The sequence below is a fragment of the Mizuhopecten yessoensis genome, unplaced genomic scaffold, assembly GCF_002113885.1.
Source record: "Mizuhopecten yessoensis strain PY_sf001 unplaced genomic scaffold, ASM211388v2 scaffold1707, whole genome shotgun sequence".
Classification (NCBI taxonomy): Eukaryota; Metazoa; Mollusca; class Bivalvia; order Pectinida; family Pectinidae; genus Mizuhopecten; species Mizuhopecten yessoensis.
The window spans coordinates 46969-64717 of NW_018404181.1; the positions used below are offsets into that span (position 1 = coordinate 46969).

A 17749-nucleotide genomic window follows, 5' to 3' on the forward strand; every position below is an offset into this window, starting at 1 on the left:
ATGCTAGGTTTGTCCTGTAGAACAAAATAAAACCCATCAGGATCTACCACTGTACTATGGGAGAGGGGCTTGCAAGTGGCAAAAACCTTGTAATTACCTAGTACTTAGTATTGTCAACAAGCATACTGAGTATTGCTAAAGCAATACATGTCCCCTACCGGCCCACTAGCTATTACACAGTAATGATTCATAAAAATGGTGCCTTTTGGTGTTAATTTGGGAAAATAAAAAGTATACAATTAGCTTGTACCTGAATTTAATGTAATTTTTCTATTCTACATTACAATCAATCATATTGTAAAAAAAATCAGAATAAATGAATTTCCATGTATACTGTATATTACATACATATATGACACTTTAAGTCTAGTAATGAACCAATTATATCAATTATGAAATTTGTTATGGATAATTGGAATCGAACAGGACAAATCCATCGATGTTCGAATATTATATATCGATCATCAGTCCATCACTGCTGGCTTTAACTTGTCCAAAATTTTGTATTGATAGTAACGGTCGCCTTGACCTCAACTCTACAACCCTGAATTTCAAACTTGTACGAGATACTATGGTCCTTTGTAATTGTGTGAAGTTTGATCCGAATCCCTCAAAGAATAAAGCTGCTAGAGCGCTGAGAATAGATTTTCTAAAAAAAGTAACGGTGACCTTGACCTCAACTCTACAATCCTGAATCTCAAACTTGTCATAGATATTATGGTCCTTTGTAATTGTGTGAAGATTGATCCAAATCCCTCAGGGAATGAAGCGGCTAGAGTGCTAATAATGAGTTTTCTAAAAATATCAACGGTGACCTTGACCAGACAACCCTGAAACTTGAACTTGTCCGAGATATTATGGTCCTTTGTAATTGTATGAAGTTTAATCCTAATCCCCCAAGTTATGAAGCTGCTAGAGCGCTGACAAGGATTTTCTAAAAATAGTAACTGTGACCTTGACCTTGACCCGACAACTCTGAAACTCGCACTTGTTCGAGATATTATGGTCCTTTGTAATTGTATGAAGTTTGATCAAAATCCCTCAAGGAATGAAGCCGCTAGAGCGCCGACAAGGATTTCTAAACATAGTCAGTGACCTTGACCCAACAACCCTGAAATTCAAACTTGTTCGCAATATTATGGTCCTTTGTATTTGTGTGAAGTTTGATCAAAATCCCTCAAGGAATGAAGCCGCTAGAGCGTACACAGACGGACGGAGAGGAAACCTATAGTCCCCCCGGTTTCACTGGTAGGGGACTAATAATCTGGAAATAGGTTCTGTATGTTTAAACTATAGAAATATCTATATGTTAGAACTCTTTTCAATCAACTAATCACAAAACCCCTCCAAGAGAAACGTATGACGCACACAGTATTCTTAAATCTAATATTTGGAATAAAATGCTTTTGTTATTTGATTATTTAAAGTTTAAAATACCAAAAAATAGTAAATTTTTCTCCATGTCAATTTTATTAGCATTATTCAAATGTATTTAATTACATTAACAAAATAACATGTGCATTAGAGTTAGTTTTGAGGAAAAACTTCAAATATTTCACATTTTCTTTTCCATATATAGATTCCTTGTGGAATTTAATGTACAACTTTCACATTCCTCTAACCTCATTATAACCAGCATTAAGTAAACAAACAACAAATGATAAATTAGATTTAAAAGGAGTCAATACATGTTATAGTTAGTTCAAATGCAAGTTAACAAAATATGTTAGTATTGATTATGACAATTCTACCTACATAAGTGTCACGGATTCCGTGTCGTACGCGCTCTATTGCATGGACGGAGTATAACATCTAGAACTCTGCTGAACGCTACACCCCTGCAATATGTCATGACATAATCAAAGGCAAAGTGTATCCTCTTTTTGGATGAGACAAGAGACTGATTTGATCCTTTGATGAACATTGAAAGAATCTCACGATCGCATAACAGTAAACTTGACTGATTTTGAAGTCGAATGTTAATCCTCTGTAATCTTCAAAGGATAGGTATCAGCCTAGCGATTGGTCAGGATATTTACCTGAGACCAATCAAATAGCTATTTTTGTACCTTCAATTTTGCTATGCGATATTCCAGGGGTGCAGAGAGTGTAAGTGAGCGTAACCCCTGGAGTATGAAGGAGGGTGTTGTGGGGATATGTCATACATATGTAGTGATCTTTAATACATTATTTACAAATTCTATTGAGATTCAAATTTCAGGCTAAGAGACCCATGCAAGCAGTCAGTAAGTCGCGCTGATGTCATCAGAAAAAAGTCACCAGCTTTGGCCACCAGGATTACTGATATACAAACTGTCTTTAAATAACATTTGATTTATTGTAAATATAAATTTGACAGCTATCGTTATTGCTGTCAAATGGATGTACATTTTAGTCTAAACAACCCAAGAGTTGGGGTTCTCTTGATGAAGACAATGAAGTGATCAAGCATTCATAGTTCTTTTCAAGTGACAGTAATCAAAGGATGAAATTGACGTCACCAAATTATAGTCATTTTCATCGAGGCTGCTGATTTTTCTTGATCAATTGAAATGGCAAATTTTTATAATTATTTTCCCTTTATCCTCAATTAAGCAATATTTATCCTAAATGTAATGATGCAATTACATGTACCGGTATGTGTTCTCCCAGTCATGAACAAAAATGACCATTTAAATTTGGCGTGCTATCACAGATAAGCATTCATGACTACCAGTCCACAGGGAAATGTACCACCCTTTCACACGAAGGGCGTTAAGACTTCCATTCATGCTTGGTCGAGTTCTTCGTCTACACGAATTGCCTCTTCTACATAGTCCTTATTCTCGTCCATCCATTTATCAAATGATTTTATGCGAGAGTTGAGTTTCTTCGTCAGTTTGATATCCCGTACACAGGTGCCATCCTTGTAAAACTCGAACATGGCAGCAAGGTCCTTTGCACCAGAAAACTTGAAGTTCTCGTAATCCCGAATCTTCATCTGAAATGACGATGTTTATCATTTTGAATCCAAGAATATGTATTATGCTATATCTAAGAAACACCTGACCAATGTGGAGTAATCCTGTGAGATTATTACAATATCCCTCCGAAGCGAGAGGATCCCAACACTCGGCGGAAAATTCTTAATCAAGCATGAGACAGTTGGGCATCTTAAGAATATTTCTCGGTGGAAGAAGAAGGTGTAGGTAAAGGGGGATATGGAAATTCTACAACCTTGGGTAGACCTTCGTATCCTCCATACCTATAATGATAGGTTCAATACGCGTACCAGTAAACAGTTTTTACTTATTTTAGTTAAGGTAGTATTAACCACTCTATGCCACTACTACAATATTACCTTACCAACTTCTGATGGCATTCATATCATCTATGGATGCCATTTCCCATGTTCTGTCATCATCATTATGACATCATATTATTATTTACCTGAAAAAGTGATATTGACCTAGACTTCCACCTCATCAATATCTTTTTTTCAAGTCTATATAATCATATATTCACTTCAACCAAAAGTCCATAATATTTAGTATAACAGTTAATCTAGTGTTGAGAAAGTCCTAAATTGTCATTTTGTATGTTTAACACCTTCCTTCCACCCCTACCTTTTCGTCCTGGTGCAATTGTTATTTTTCTGATACATTATGCTAACAATTATTTACCACCATGTTGATTACCAGACTTTAACCTAATGTATGAAAGTTTTGCTGTGTATTCTATTTAAGTGGAAAATGCGTGAAATGTTTAAGTCCAGAGAAACAAAATTGTTTAATTATGTTACATTTCAATAAACGGAGATCACTGTACGTACTTTTGGATCCTTAAACTTCATGGTGTCAAAGTGTTTGTTGAAGATGTCTACCACATTAGCCAGGGACAGTCGGTCAGCACACAGCCCTAACGTCTTACCATAATAAAGCCTGGGCTTACACAGAATGTCATAAACACACTCTCCCACATCTTCTACAGCCATACAGTCGAGTGCACCATCTTCCAAGGGCAGTGCTGCAGCCAATCAAAAACAAGCATTCAAGTAATTATATAACCAATCAGAACAGGCACGAAAATCAACAACACAAACACGTAACAAACATATAATTCATAATAACGACTCGGAATGGAAAGGATGCGTACACTGTAACGTGAATCACTTGTGTTCCTTTTCAGCTCATTTCATCAATTACTTCATTATTCTAGTAAAGGATACCTAGCTGTGAAGGTCCAAGTTCACATTGACCCATTCACTTGGGAATTGCAGAAAAGTTGTTCCCGAACTTTGAAGAATATAACATTATAACCACATAACACCACTAGACTTTGAATGGGCAGGAACCCTATAGATTTTGGGGTCCAAAGGTCAAGGTCACATTCAAAGAGTTCGCTTTAACCGGGGATCCTTGACATTCAAAGGATGACTACCATGGAGTCTCAAATCTCGATTCATCTTACTTTTTTCAAATGTTCATAACTAACTAATAATAATAATAAAATCTTTTATTTAGACAGGGTTACACATGTAGATTTACATCTGATTTACAATAAGGCCCTGTAATACACAATTTATAATTGACATGGACACGATACACACAATGACATATACAGTATAAATAAACAATACATGTAACAACACCACATGTGCAGATCCTGACAAGTTCAAGTAAAAAATACAGGTATTTGTAATGACACTTGTCAAGTACAAAAGATCTTATTGTGGACATCCAAAATAATTGTACTTTTCAACTTTATTCATAACAAATTTTCAAAATTAACTGCTGATCCCAGGGTTCAGCAAAAGTGTGAATAAATAACTCGGTCTAGAAGTTCTCTTATGTTTATACCAACACAGATACAGAAATGACAACTCCAGTCTACGTAGGTTTGTTACACAATATCTTCGAGTCACTCAGTTGTCTTTTTGACATTTCATACACTGAACAACCAGAAACACCTACCTAAAGCGTATACTCCATACTTCAGTTTGTATGGCTTGAAGACAGTGTAGAAATTCTCGTACCAGAACGGCAGACGGAGAATTGTGTAGTTTAGACCTGAAAAACAAAATCAAAGTGCATGAGTAACAGAAATTCTGTGTGAGAGGAGCCGCTCTATCCGTGCTAACAGGTCTGTACCAAGCAGGGCAACCAGTGGTAATCGTAACCAAGGATCAAAAACATTTCAAACTTGACAACACTTGAAAGAAATAAAATTACAATTCAAGTTTATGAGTTCCAGACTATGTGTATTTATAAACAAATCAGGCTAAAAAACAGCTTACCAGTACTAGGCAGGGGAGACAACTCCAAAATAGTAAGTTGTTTTAACAAAGAATGTGTTGGATTTGTTATATGAGCTTTATTTATCCAGCAATAAGTGCTTGCCCGGTAATAAACCCACCTATATCTATTTCATTTCAGTACAAATACCAAAATTATATTATTTCATAATTCCGTAAAAGCAACCTACCCCCTCCCTTCCTCCCCCAATTTCACTCTGAGCCTGAGATTCTTTGCTTATTGCAGGATTAATTCAGGCATATACTTTTGCAATATATCCACCTAGTTCATTCACATCTTGATAAGATATGCACACATTTTGATGTTTTACCAATAATTGTGTGTGACAACAAAGACAAAACGTGTTTAGGAGTGTGTAACCAAAATTTCCCAACAAAAAACAAATTTTAGACACATGGTAACATAAAAAAAACCAGGTGTTAGTCACCAGAACATATTAACAAAAAACCAGAAGTCAGTAATCAAGAAAACCATGTGACAGTCACATGAACAAATACAAATCTCAGACGTTAATCCCATGTTTTACACATATTGACACAGCATGCGTATGGGTGCTCCAGATACATGTGACATTACATCTTCAAAATCCGACAAAATCCAAGGCTCGCAGTAATCTGCGCCCCGGGAGTATGTCACAACATAATGGAAGGCTTGATTTTGTGGTTAAAAACTGATCAACCACTAAGATGATTCTTGTCCTTTGAAGGTTACAGAGGAGTGACACCTTCACAGTCAGTCAGTCAGTCGTAACGGGGTGTTGTCAGCACACGTTCCTTCCATCTCGATAAAAGCCATCAGACAAGTGTACTGATATCATCTCTCTCATGGGGCCTTCAGACACTTTTCCTACACACAAATACTAACTTTTATGATCTAACACATGATCTAATATGAAAAGGTTTTTGAACAAATATCCAAAACATTATATCCTTGATTGACAACTGAGATCAAAATATAGGTCACAGTAACCTATTTCTGGTATGCAACGTTCCGTCTTCCCTATATCTGTACTCTTCACCATTAAAACTCCACAAAGTTTGACGATCCAATGAAAAGTAAAGCAGAAATGCTCTGACTCAAGGCAGTTTCTCCTTGACTAAGGTCAACGGCCAAAAAAATACCCAGTTTTGATTTAAACATATTTTATTGCAAATAACAGATGTTGCAAACGAATTTGACACAAGTTTTGACAACTTATTGAAGTCCTCTTCGACAAAAAATAATTGATTACAATACATGTCACGCAATGTTAGAGCTACTTAAATATACATATAACAAAAAAGAATTGTACGTAAGAGAGGGGACAAAGAAGAGATCGAGATATCTTTCGGGGGAAAAAGACACAGCTTACTTAAGTTTAATTGCATGGTATAATTAGTTTTCATACAGATTGTGAGCCATGTGAGGGTTCATTTTCCACGTAGATGGAGCTTGTGATAAACTAATCACTTTTCACACACCTTCAGCTTGTCTATTGTCCATTACATCCCGTACCTTGGTTAACTTTCTTTGACATTCCTTCCTTGCTGTTAAATCCGTTTTCACTTGTCCGTTTTCGTGGAAAATGCCCACCCACATATCATAATCAGTATGGATAAATATATTGTTTTATATGGATTGTGAATGTTAGCTGTACTCAGATAACAGTTGTATATGGGGAGGAGACATTAATACATGTTTTGTAGTGAACACAACCATATAATAAAATACTCAGTGACCAATTTTTAAAAGGCAGCATTTTAGCCTTCCCTAAACATTCATCATTTGATGATTCTACAAGAAATGGTATCGAGAAATGTTCCAGAAATCATTCAGACTGATTGACAGATATAGATCCAGAAAGGAATTCACAAAGGCAACCAATGCCCCTCAACTTCATAGATACTGGACAGAAGTTTTCAATTCCTACAATTTAAATATATATCTGGTCTCCAGATTGGTGTTCATTTTGTATGTGAGCACACGAAACTGCAGCATGATCTTCCTTCCCTGCCATAGGGGACAGTCCTATGTTACATACAGGTCTGCAATAGGGCACAGTCATATGTTACATACAGGTCTGCCATAGGGGTCAGTCCTATGTTACATACAGGTCTGCCATAGGGGAAAGTCATATGTTACATACAGGTCTGCCATAGGGGACAGTCCTATGTTACACACTGGTCGGCAATAGAGGACAGTCCTATGTTACATACAGGTCTGCAATATTGGACAGTCCTATGTTACATACAGGTCTGCCATATGGGACAGTCCTATGTTACACACTGGTCTGCAATAGATGACAGTCCTATGTTACATACAGGTCTGCAATAGGGCACAGTCATATGTTACATACAGGTCTGCCATAGGGGTCAGTCCTATGTTACATACAAGTCTGCCATAGGGGATAGTCATATGTTACATACAGGTCTGCCATAGGGGTCAGTCCTATGTTACATACAAGTCTGCCATAGGGGATAGTCATATGTTACATACAGGTCTGCCATAGGGGTCAGTCCTATGTTACATACAGGTCTGCCATAGGGGAAAGTCATATGTTACATACAGGTCTGCCATAGGGGACATTCCTATGTTACATACAGGTCTGCAATAGGGGACAGTCATATGTTACATAGAGGTCTGCCATAGGGGACAGTCCTATGTTACATAAAAGTCTGCCATAGGGGACAGTCCTATGTTACATACAAGTCTGCCATAGGGGATAGTCATATGTTACATACAGGTCTGCCATAGGGGTCAGTCCTATGTTACATACAGGTCTGCCATAGGGGAAAGTCATATGTTACATACAGGTCTGCCATAGGGGTCAGTCCTATGTTACATACAAGTCTGCCATAGGGGACAGTCCTATGTTACATACAAGTCTGCCATAGGGTACAGTCATATGTTACATACAGGTCTGCCATAGGGGTCAGTCCTATGTTACATACAAGTCTGCCATAGGGGATAGTCATATGTTACATACAGGTCTGCCATAGGGGACAGTCCTATGTTACATACAAGTCTGCCATAGGGGATAGTCATATGTTACATACAGGTCTGCCATAGGGGTCAGTCCTATGTTACATACAAGTCTGCCATAGGGTACAGTCATATGTTACATACAGGTCTGCCATAGGGGACAGTCCTATTTTACATACTGGTCTGCCATAGGGGACAGTCCTATGTTACATACAAGTCTGCCATAGGTGACAGTCCTATGTTACATACAGGTCTGCCATAGGGGAAAGTCATATGTTACATACAGGTCTGCAATAGGGGACAGTCCTATGTTACATACAGGTCTGCGGTTAAGAAAGGACATTGACAGTTAAGAACCATTGACAATCTTTTCTTATCATGGGCTGAAAAAGACATTGACAGTTGAGAAACACTAACAACCTTTGCTAATCATGGGCTGAAGAGGACTTTGACAGTTAAGAAACACTTACCACCTTTACTAATTTTGGGTTGAAGAGGACTTTGACAGTTAAGAACTATTGACAATCTTAATCTTCACTTATCATGGAACGAGGTATACCACAACACATGAAGTATACAACAAACCTTGAAATTATTGTTATCTGAACATTCTGCATTAGCTACAGTCAAACCTTTTACATTTTAGTTTTGAAAGTTTTAGGCCAAAGATTCATTTTGGAGAAGAAGTACGAATAGCGGTCTTGATTGCAACATGTTCTAATGCTTCAGAATAAACAATAGTAGAAAGGGAACTCAATTAACCCATTATCGGTAACATACGAAGAGGATGAAGCCAGCTTTTTATATAAGACCAAGGTGGGGGAGGGGAGATAAGCAGTCCTCCAAGAAGAAAGGGAGGTAATGTAAGAAAACAGGCTATTCAAGAGGAGTTATGAAGAAAGGGAGGTGAGCATATGGGCTATTCAATAAGATGATCATCAAAGGAGGAAGGGAAATATCATCCTAAAGAGGAGGAAGGGAGGTATCATCCTAAAGAGGAGAAAGGGAGGTATCATCCTAAAGAGGAGGAAGGGAGGTAACTAATGGTGCATGGCGAGGACATTCTGTGGAAGGGGAAGCAACTCTTACTCAATCACTCAAGGATCTCCTCGAAAAGTCTGACAAAACACAAACAACCTTTCACCTTTCAAATGGGGACCCTGGGGGAGCAGGGGGATTGATAAACCATAGTTGTTTAGGTGGATAGTTGGGGGTTGGGGTGGGGAGGAGGTGAAACATCACACACAGCTCCTTGAAGGAGGGAAGAGGGGTATATCATTTGATTGTTACAATCACAACAGCACATGGGAACATTGACAGGAATGAGTCTGCCAATAACTCAATAAACAGAACAAGGCATGCATAACAACAAAATGTTAGACCAATCCCCAAATCACCTACTCACCGAGGGTTTTGTCTGAAACGTGGACAATACGAAATCATTGAAACACGATATAGACAGCTCTGTCTCTCTCTCACAACAATGTTCTCCAAATTAACTCAGACTATACAGTACTTAAAAACATTTCGTAAGTCGGAGATATTAATTTTGACATTTATCTACAAAATAATGTCAACCTCATATTCATCAAACGAAACTTAACAATGGATGAAAGATGTCAAAACATAATCAACGTTCATTAAAATTGCTGTAATAAAATTCTGAATGGAAGTCTTGTGATTGATTTTTTTTTCCAAATTGCCTAGTGTCCAGGGCTGCTACTATGTCAACTTAGGTACATGTATATAGATGAACATGAAGAGCCATACCACCTTTTGTTCTGAAAAATTCAAACTTAGTTATCTTTTTTCACAATTTACTAAAAGAAATTCCATAACTATAGCAAATATCTTAATTTATATACTTCATTTTTAAATATAAACCTTTTTTTCTAAAATTGTATCTAATATCATAAATGACGAGTTGAAACAAATATCTTAGTTGATCAAACTCAAAATGACAAATATTATTATGATAAGGCACTCAAATCTTGTACAAAAATGAGTTAATTCTTTCTACAACTAGGTTGTAAAAAAATCAAAATCACTGGAAATTTTAAATACAAATTAAGATTAATTAAACCAGATTGACCCACCAAACAAATAACAAAATGTATAAAACCTTGGATTTAGAGAATCATTACTTTTTTATACTCTTAAAAAAGATACAAGAAAAAATAATCAGAAAAAAAAAAATCATGTCAATCACAATTGTTATTTTCAGGAAGGACACAAAACAATTTTAAATCAGTACATAAACATACATGTACATGGTAACCATGGAGAAACACAAATCATTACATGACAAGTGGTTACCGTAGAAACGTACATGGTAACCATGGAGAAACACAAAACATTACATGACAAGTGGTTACCGTAGAAACGTACATGGTTACCATGGAGAAACACAAAACATAACATGACAAGTGGTTACCGTAAAAACGTACATGGTTACCATGGAGAAAAACAAATCATTGCATGGTGGATGGTTACCATAGAAACATACATAAATATTATTCTGGAAAATGTATATGGCTACCATATTACATGAATATATATGTTATATGTGATTTCCATAGAAACTCGCAAAAATATTCATCACCATAGAAACACACTTATTTTGCATACCAAACAATAATTTTACACATTTGGTATTTCTGACAAGGGGTAATGTAAAAAGTGATGTACCCACCAATGATGGCAGAATATAATTTGCGTACAAATAAGTGTAAATATTTTAAATTGCAAGTGATATTTATAAAACAAGAGGCCCAATGGGCCTGCATCGCTCACCTGGTATTAATCTCACACTTGTAACCTCAAAAATGATCTAAAATAAAGCTACAGGCAAATTATCAGTATTTATGACTGTAAGTCGTTCAAGATAACCTTTTAAAAGGTTTAAAAACATTTCACCCCTGTGACCTTGAAGGTTGAACAAGGTTATTATGTTGAACAAACTTTATAGCCCTTCATCTCAGGATGCAACTTGCAAAATATCACCACCCAATCCTTTTTTTATTGAGATTAGATCATTTAAATGTTTATACATATTTGACCAAATGTGACCTTGAAAGTGGGTCAAGGGCATTCAAATGAAAAGCTTGATAACCCTTCATCCTAGCATGCTACTGGCTAAATATCAACATTCTGTGCCTTTTGGTTATTCAGTAGATGTTGTTTAAAGACTTTAAACAAATTTGACCCTGTGAACTTGAATATAAGTCAAAGTCATTCACTTTAGCAAACTTGGTAGCCCTTGATCCAGCATGCTTCTGACTAGATATCAACATTCTAGGCCTTATGGTTATTTTTCAGAAGTCGTTAAACATTTTAACATATTTGACTCCTATGACCTTGAACATAACTCAAGGTCACTCATTTGAACAAACTTGCTAGCCCTTCATCCTAACATGCTAATTGCCAAGTATCATCATCCTGGGCATTTTGGTTATTCAAAAGAAGTTGTTTAAAGATTTTAAACATATTTGATCCCTGTGACCTTGAATAAATGTCAAAGTCATTCATTTGAACAAATTTGGTTGCACTTGAAATTAATATACTACTGACCAAATATCAACATCCTGGGCATTTTGGTTTTTCAAGAAAAGTCGTTTAAAGATTTTAAACATATTTGACTCCTGTGACGTTGAATATAATTCAAGGTCATTCATTTGAACAAACTTAGTAGCCCTTTATCCTAGTATGCTACTGGCCAAATATCAATATCCTGGGCTTTTTGGTTATTCAGAAGAAGTCATTTAAAAATTTCAAAAATATTTGACCCCTGTGACCTTAAATATAATTCAACGTCATTAATTTAAACAAACTTGGTAGCCCTTCATTCTAGTCTTCCCAGCATGCTGCTGGCCAAATACCATCACCTAGGCGTTTTTGTTATTTAGAAGAAGTTGGTTGTTTAAAGTAAAATATTGACGCTGGACGACTGATGCTGGACGGACGACAGACGTAGCACCACAGCTTAAGATTTCTTAAGAATAGAAAACTACACTTTTTTTTATGTCATAATATGAAGTTATTAAAATGACAAAACCAATATAGATATTTACTGACACTGGTGAAATTTTATAGAAGTATGACAGAAATATGAGTAATGGTCAACATTTATTTTTCATGCGATTGAAACAGCATGGTGTCAAATCAAGTATTGTGTAAAGCCCAACATTTACAATGACCCTGTTAACAAAATAATACAGCACATAGCCCGGGTTTCCTCTGGCCCTAACACCAGACTTAGTAGACATTTTCACATATAGATGTTAGGGCCAGAGGAGACTTGGGCAGTACAACATAATGGTGAGTAGTAGCTTCAATTATCATCAAATCAAACCAACAGAAGTAATACTCAATTCAAGTTTGAATAACTCATTCATCCCTGAAATTTCATAATGAACTATTCCAACAGTTGAATTGGAAGAGTTCAAATGTGACTTCAGGGGTGAAGGAGTTAAACACTGATCAAGCGAATGACCATTAACAGTACCAATAAAGTTGTAGGTCAAAACCGGATTTCTATCACAAAACCAGACAGGAGTGATGTATTGAGATGTTGGTTGTAACTTTTTCTTCACACTTACTCCTACTCTCTGATTTGTCGGTTTATGTGAAAATAACAAAGTTACATAATTATTACAGTTTTTGTAACAATTCAACGACATCAATAGTATCTCTATGGTGAAAGTGGTTCAAAATATCATATAACCAAAATCAATCGTTAAAAATTAAACCAAACAAAAATATATATTTCGCACAAAATGTGTACTGCAGGGTCCCTGTGACAACAATATGTTAGGATACAACTTAACCCATTACATATATAGAATCTTAGATGAGTTTCCATTTCATATGAGATTTATGAAACGAGTATAACAATTTTTCAATTTACGAGCCTCTGGCGAGCTAAACTAAAAAAATTGTGACAAGTTTCATCAATTCCATATGAAATGAAAACGATTGTAAGATCCTTTTTATCAAATAGTCAAAATTTGTGGTATTTATTCATGTAAAACGACAATTTTCATGCGACCTTGAAATGTAAAAAGCTGTCATTTTGACTCCAATGTGTAAGTCCGTGATGTCATATGTACTTGTCCTTGGCGTGACGTCACAATTGAAACAATCGACACTTACAAATCAATCACAGGGCTGATAGGTCATATTACATGGGTTAATACGCAAAAAAACTGACACGGGTATATTCACTGGATAACACAGTACATTATGTGATACTGGATAACACAGTACATTATGTTATACTGGATAACACAGTACAGTATGTGATAATACAGTACATTATGTGTTAACACAGTACAGTATGTGATAACACAGTACAGTATGTGATAATACAGTACATTATGTGTTAACACAGTACAGTATGTGATAACACAGTACAGTATGTGATAACACAGTACCTTATGTGATAACACAGTACATTTTGTGATACTGTATAACACAGTACATTATGTTATACTGGATAACACAGTACATTCTGGGATAAAACAGCACATTATGTAATAACACAGTACAGAATGTGATAACACAGTACATTATGTGATAAGACAGTACATTATGTGATAACACAGTACATTATGTGATATTTGATAACACAGTACATTATGTGATACTGGATGACACAGTACATTATGTGATACTGGATAACACAGTACATTATGTGATAAAATGGTATACACAACATCGTGGGATGTTATAATGTATAATAGCATGGGTAACAAATAGTTATAGGAAACATAACATAACATAAACATAACATGTGGGAATATATAAAGCCAATCATAAAGCGATCACCTGGACATAAGGAAGTACTTGGTGATTGAGGTGGCCGTTAATGTTTATAACATGTAGGTCACACATGTCTGTGTGCTCCAAAGGTTCTGGCATAAACAGGTGAAACATTCTAAACTTTCAATCTATTGATGTACATGTACATACACGTATCTTTAACCACTGAACTGCTTTCAGTTGGCATTCACAGGCAATATGAATGCCAACTTTACTACGACAAATTAAATGAAACACATCAGCTCTCCATCTTAAAATTTGTAATTGTCAAGCTGGCATTCAATATGCCTATGAATTCCAACTGAAAGCAGCTTATCATAGAAAATTAAGATAATTTATCTGAATTCAGATCCTGCTTGTCATAATAGTGGCAATGTTATATGATGGCAAATATATAATATATACATTTATCAATTCTTAATGAAGTAATTTTGACTTCGACCTGAGGTAGATCGACTTAAATAGTTGCCAATTAAAACCAGATGCTTGCATCTTAAGTTTGTGCAACATTAATCATTGTAGAAGGTAAGATCTCTCAGTGTTTTGAACAGACCAAGTAATTTTATGAGCCATATTATGATTCTTTTTGTAATTAGTGCCAGTACCATATCAATCAAATTTGCATTTGATGCCCCAATTACATATGACCTTTGACACCTTGAAGTGGTAGCTAAAAAAAGGATGAAACTTATTTTAGTAATCAAAACAGAAATAATTTGAAAAAAAAAAGTGAAACTATGTTATTTAGATTGTTTCAAAAGCAGATTGTTTCAAAAGCAATTTTTTACATCTTTTTGACTGCAGAAACAATAAAAGTTTGTAATAATTTTCTTGTCTGCAAACATAAGTCCAACAAGAAAGAAAGAAAATTTGATATCCTCAAAGGGTGAAGCAAGCATTTTGAATCTTAGATAATTTGTTTTAGAAAAATATGTTGATTAAAACAAAGACCTGCACTTTCTACAAAAACATGTGGATAATAAATATAAAAGAAAAAAAATGATATATTATGATAACTTAATTTGCCTTTACTGTAATCATGAATTGTGCAGTTTTCAGTTTTAACAACTGCCTTAGTTTTTTTTGTTTCTTGTTTTTTTTGCTCATTTCAAATTGATAAAATAACAACAACAAAGGTTATGAGAATATTTCTTCTTTTATCAATTTTATCAATAATAACTTTGCATGAAAGTGATGGTCTTTCAAATGACTTATTATTGAGAAAGGAACCAAAAAATGGAATTCCCAAAAACTTCTTATTACTTTATTGATAATAAGACTGGCAAATAGAAATCATTGAGCACATCTATACCCTCCAGTACTAGAGGAGATGTCACCAGCAGCGATCTTCCTCCACGAACAGGAAGTGTTAATACAGGCGTGATCTACAGACTTTAAGTATGGGTTATATCCTTGTTTAACTCAAAGTGATATATTACTGTATTTCCACAACAAACATACAAAGCATATTCTTGCTTGGCCACAAATAAATATGTGGTTGCCATGCCAACAACAGTGTTGCTATGGTGTTCTGAACAACTTTGTTGCCACGACAACGGTAGATTAACTATTGATCTGTGATATGTAATTGCTGTGAGGAAAGATAGTACAGGGTATGGTTGACATATATCAAGTGCATGCAAGACAAGCTTGTGATGACATCAAAATCACACCAATAACATACCATACCAATGCCCTATGACATTTTCATCTGATGAAATACCTCAATAGATGAATATCATTTATAAATATTTATCTAGGTAGGTATTTTATGGAGGATGGACATTTTAAATGACAGCAGGAAGCTGTCTCTGTCATACATGTTACCATGACAACAACCCAGATTTGAAATCAATATTTATTGTACTATAATGATGCATATTTATTACCAAAATATTCAAATAAATGTTTTTCAACCTTTAAATTTGTCAAAATAATCAAAAGAGTAAGTAGGTGATTCGTTTTGACCCCCTACACCTACCACTATAACATTAGTATACATGTACTTAACATGTAATTTCAGATTGATATCAGTGTGAGGGACTCATACTTTCTTACAAAATTACTGAATCAAAATACAAAAAGGTTTTACTGTAAAGAACAAGACAGCCAATGAGATGTTATGACCACGGGCCAGTAGTTATTGCTGGGTTTCCATGGTAACAGTAGCAGTAAGACATTATGTATGGTATTGGTGCAGCGAGGTGACGCAAAAAGCACTCTACATAAATTATAACCTTCGTCATCTGGCGACGTTGGTGCCCTGCCTACAAAATAAGACGGGAGGTGATGCATTAAAATGCAGTAATTACCGCACACAATCGTGGTCAGTAAATATGAGCGACGTCCGATAATCTACAACACGGTTCTGGGAAACTTCATTGGAAATGGTCAATTGTAAAATACCAAACTGGGTATAAAGTACAATTTGAACAAAGCTATACAATATCAAGGTGACCTACTCATTAACACAGAAATAAAAGAGTTTAGCAACAGGAACTCAAAGAAAGTGGAAAAGATATTCCAAATACAGGGAACACTTATATTTAAGCAGTTAACTAGAAAAGGTCAAATCATGGACAGAAGTTCACCATTGAATATATGTACACTGGAATCTTAATTTATAATAATTTCTGCAGTTTGGCAACGGAAAGCATATTGCTGAGTTAAGAAAAATAAGAAAAGAAAATTGAACTTTAAGGAACATCTGCGAAACTGGGGATTTAAGTCTTTTTTGGGGATCATGAATTCTCACAGATTGCAAAAATGGCCTGGATTTCGTGGAATCTAATTTTCGTGAATATCAGACCTAGTGGCCATGAATTCTCCCTAGCCCAGTCGGAACGCAGCAGCTAAGTATTTTACTAGAATGACGCTTTAATACAACCAATTACATAGATAAATATCTAAATAGATAAATTGTCCTTCCTACACTTATTCAGTATGCTTAAGAGGAAATTTTATAGACACATATACAATGTACAGTATGTCTACCTCGTCTGGAACTGAAGCAAAGCAATCATACAAGCAAAATAAGAAATTGAAACCTTCTGCTTATAAGATGTTTTGCAGTTAGTGTTAACTATGTACTATTACCTTCATCTGTTTTGCATCGCTGCGACAATAATAGAAGTCCAATTAATACGTGATGATCTGTTTATGATGTAGATGAGAACAGTGTACAACTAAAGGAAGTGACGTATTTGTATTTATGACGTCAGAAAGAGCTAAGTAAATCAGCTACAGCTTTAAGTAACGGTAAGAATGTACGGCATGACAACAACAACAAGATAGGTTTACATCACTGATAAACACAGATACCATATCAATACGACACAGATTACTGCACCCGCGAACGCACACCCACGCACGAGTCGTGTTTCCCCGACTCCCCTTGCTCAACCAACACTCAGATAACGGATCATATTAAGTTCTATGCGGAGTGTGGAGCGCACATGATGAAGTGCTATAATTACGAAGGCCAAAATAACAGCGAGTAAACATACATTTTAACTCATTCACCCCTGAGGATTCATAATGAACTGTTCCAACCTTTGAATTGGAAGAGTTCAAATGTGTCTTCAGGGGTTAATGAGTTAAAAGATTCAATTACTCGGTATGATTTCTTTGAACCTGATCAATAATTGCAACTCCCCCCCCCCCCCCCCCAAAAT

At 35.6% G+C, this 17749-nt stretch overlaps 1 protein-coding gene across 8 annotated transcripts in view; it reads right to left on the reverse strand.

Annotated features, from left to right (window-relative positions):
- Positions 1-1462: 1462 nt before the first annotated feature.
- Positions 1463-17749, reverse strand: part of LOC110466840 (nmrA-like family domain-containing protein 1) — a 38809-nt gene continuing 22522 nt past the window's right edge. For 2 of the 8 annotated variants that reach the window (XM_021523626.1, XM_021523644.1), the window contains 5 exons: positions 16313-16342; positions 9661-9672; positions 4953-5048; positions 3812-4005; positions 1463-2980 (listed from right to left, as the gene is read on the reverse strand). In XM_021523626.1, the coding sequence (XP_021379301.1) occupies positions 2768-2980; positions 3812-4005; positions 4953-5048; positions 9661-9672; positions 16313-16342 (545 nt within the window). In that variant the 3' untranslated portion in view covers positions 1463-2767. The remainder of the gene's footprint in view (positions 2981-3811; positions 4006-4952; positions 5049-9660; positions 9673-16312; positions 16343-17749) is intronic. The other 6 variants (XM_021523652.1, XM_021523634.1, XM_021523660.1 and 3 more) reach the window with 3 other exon arrangements.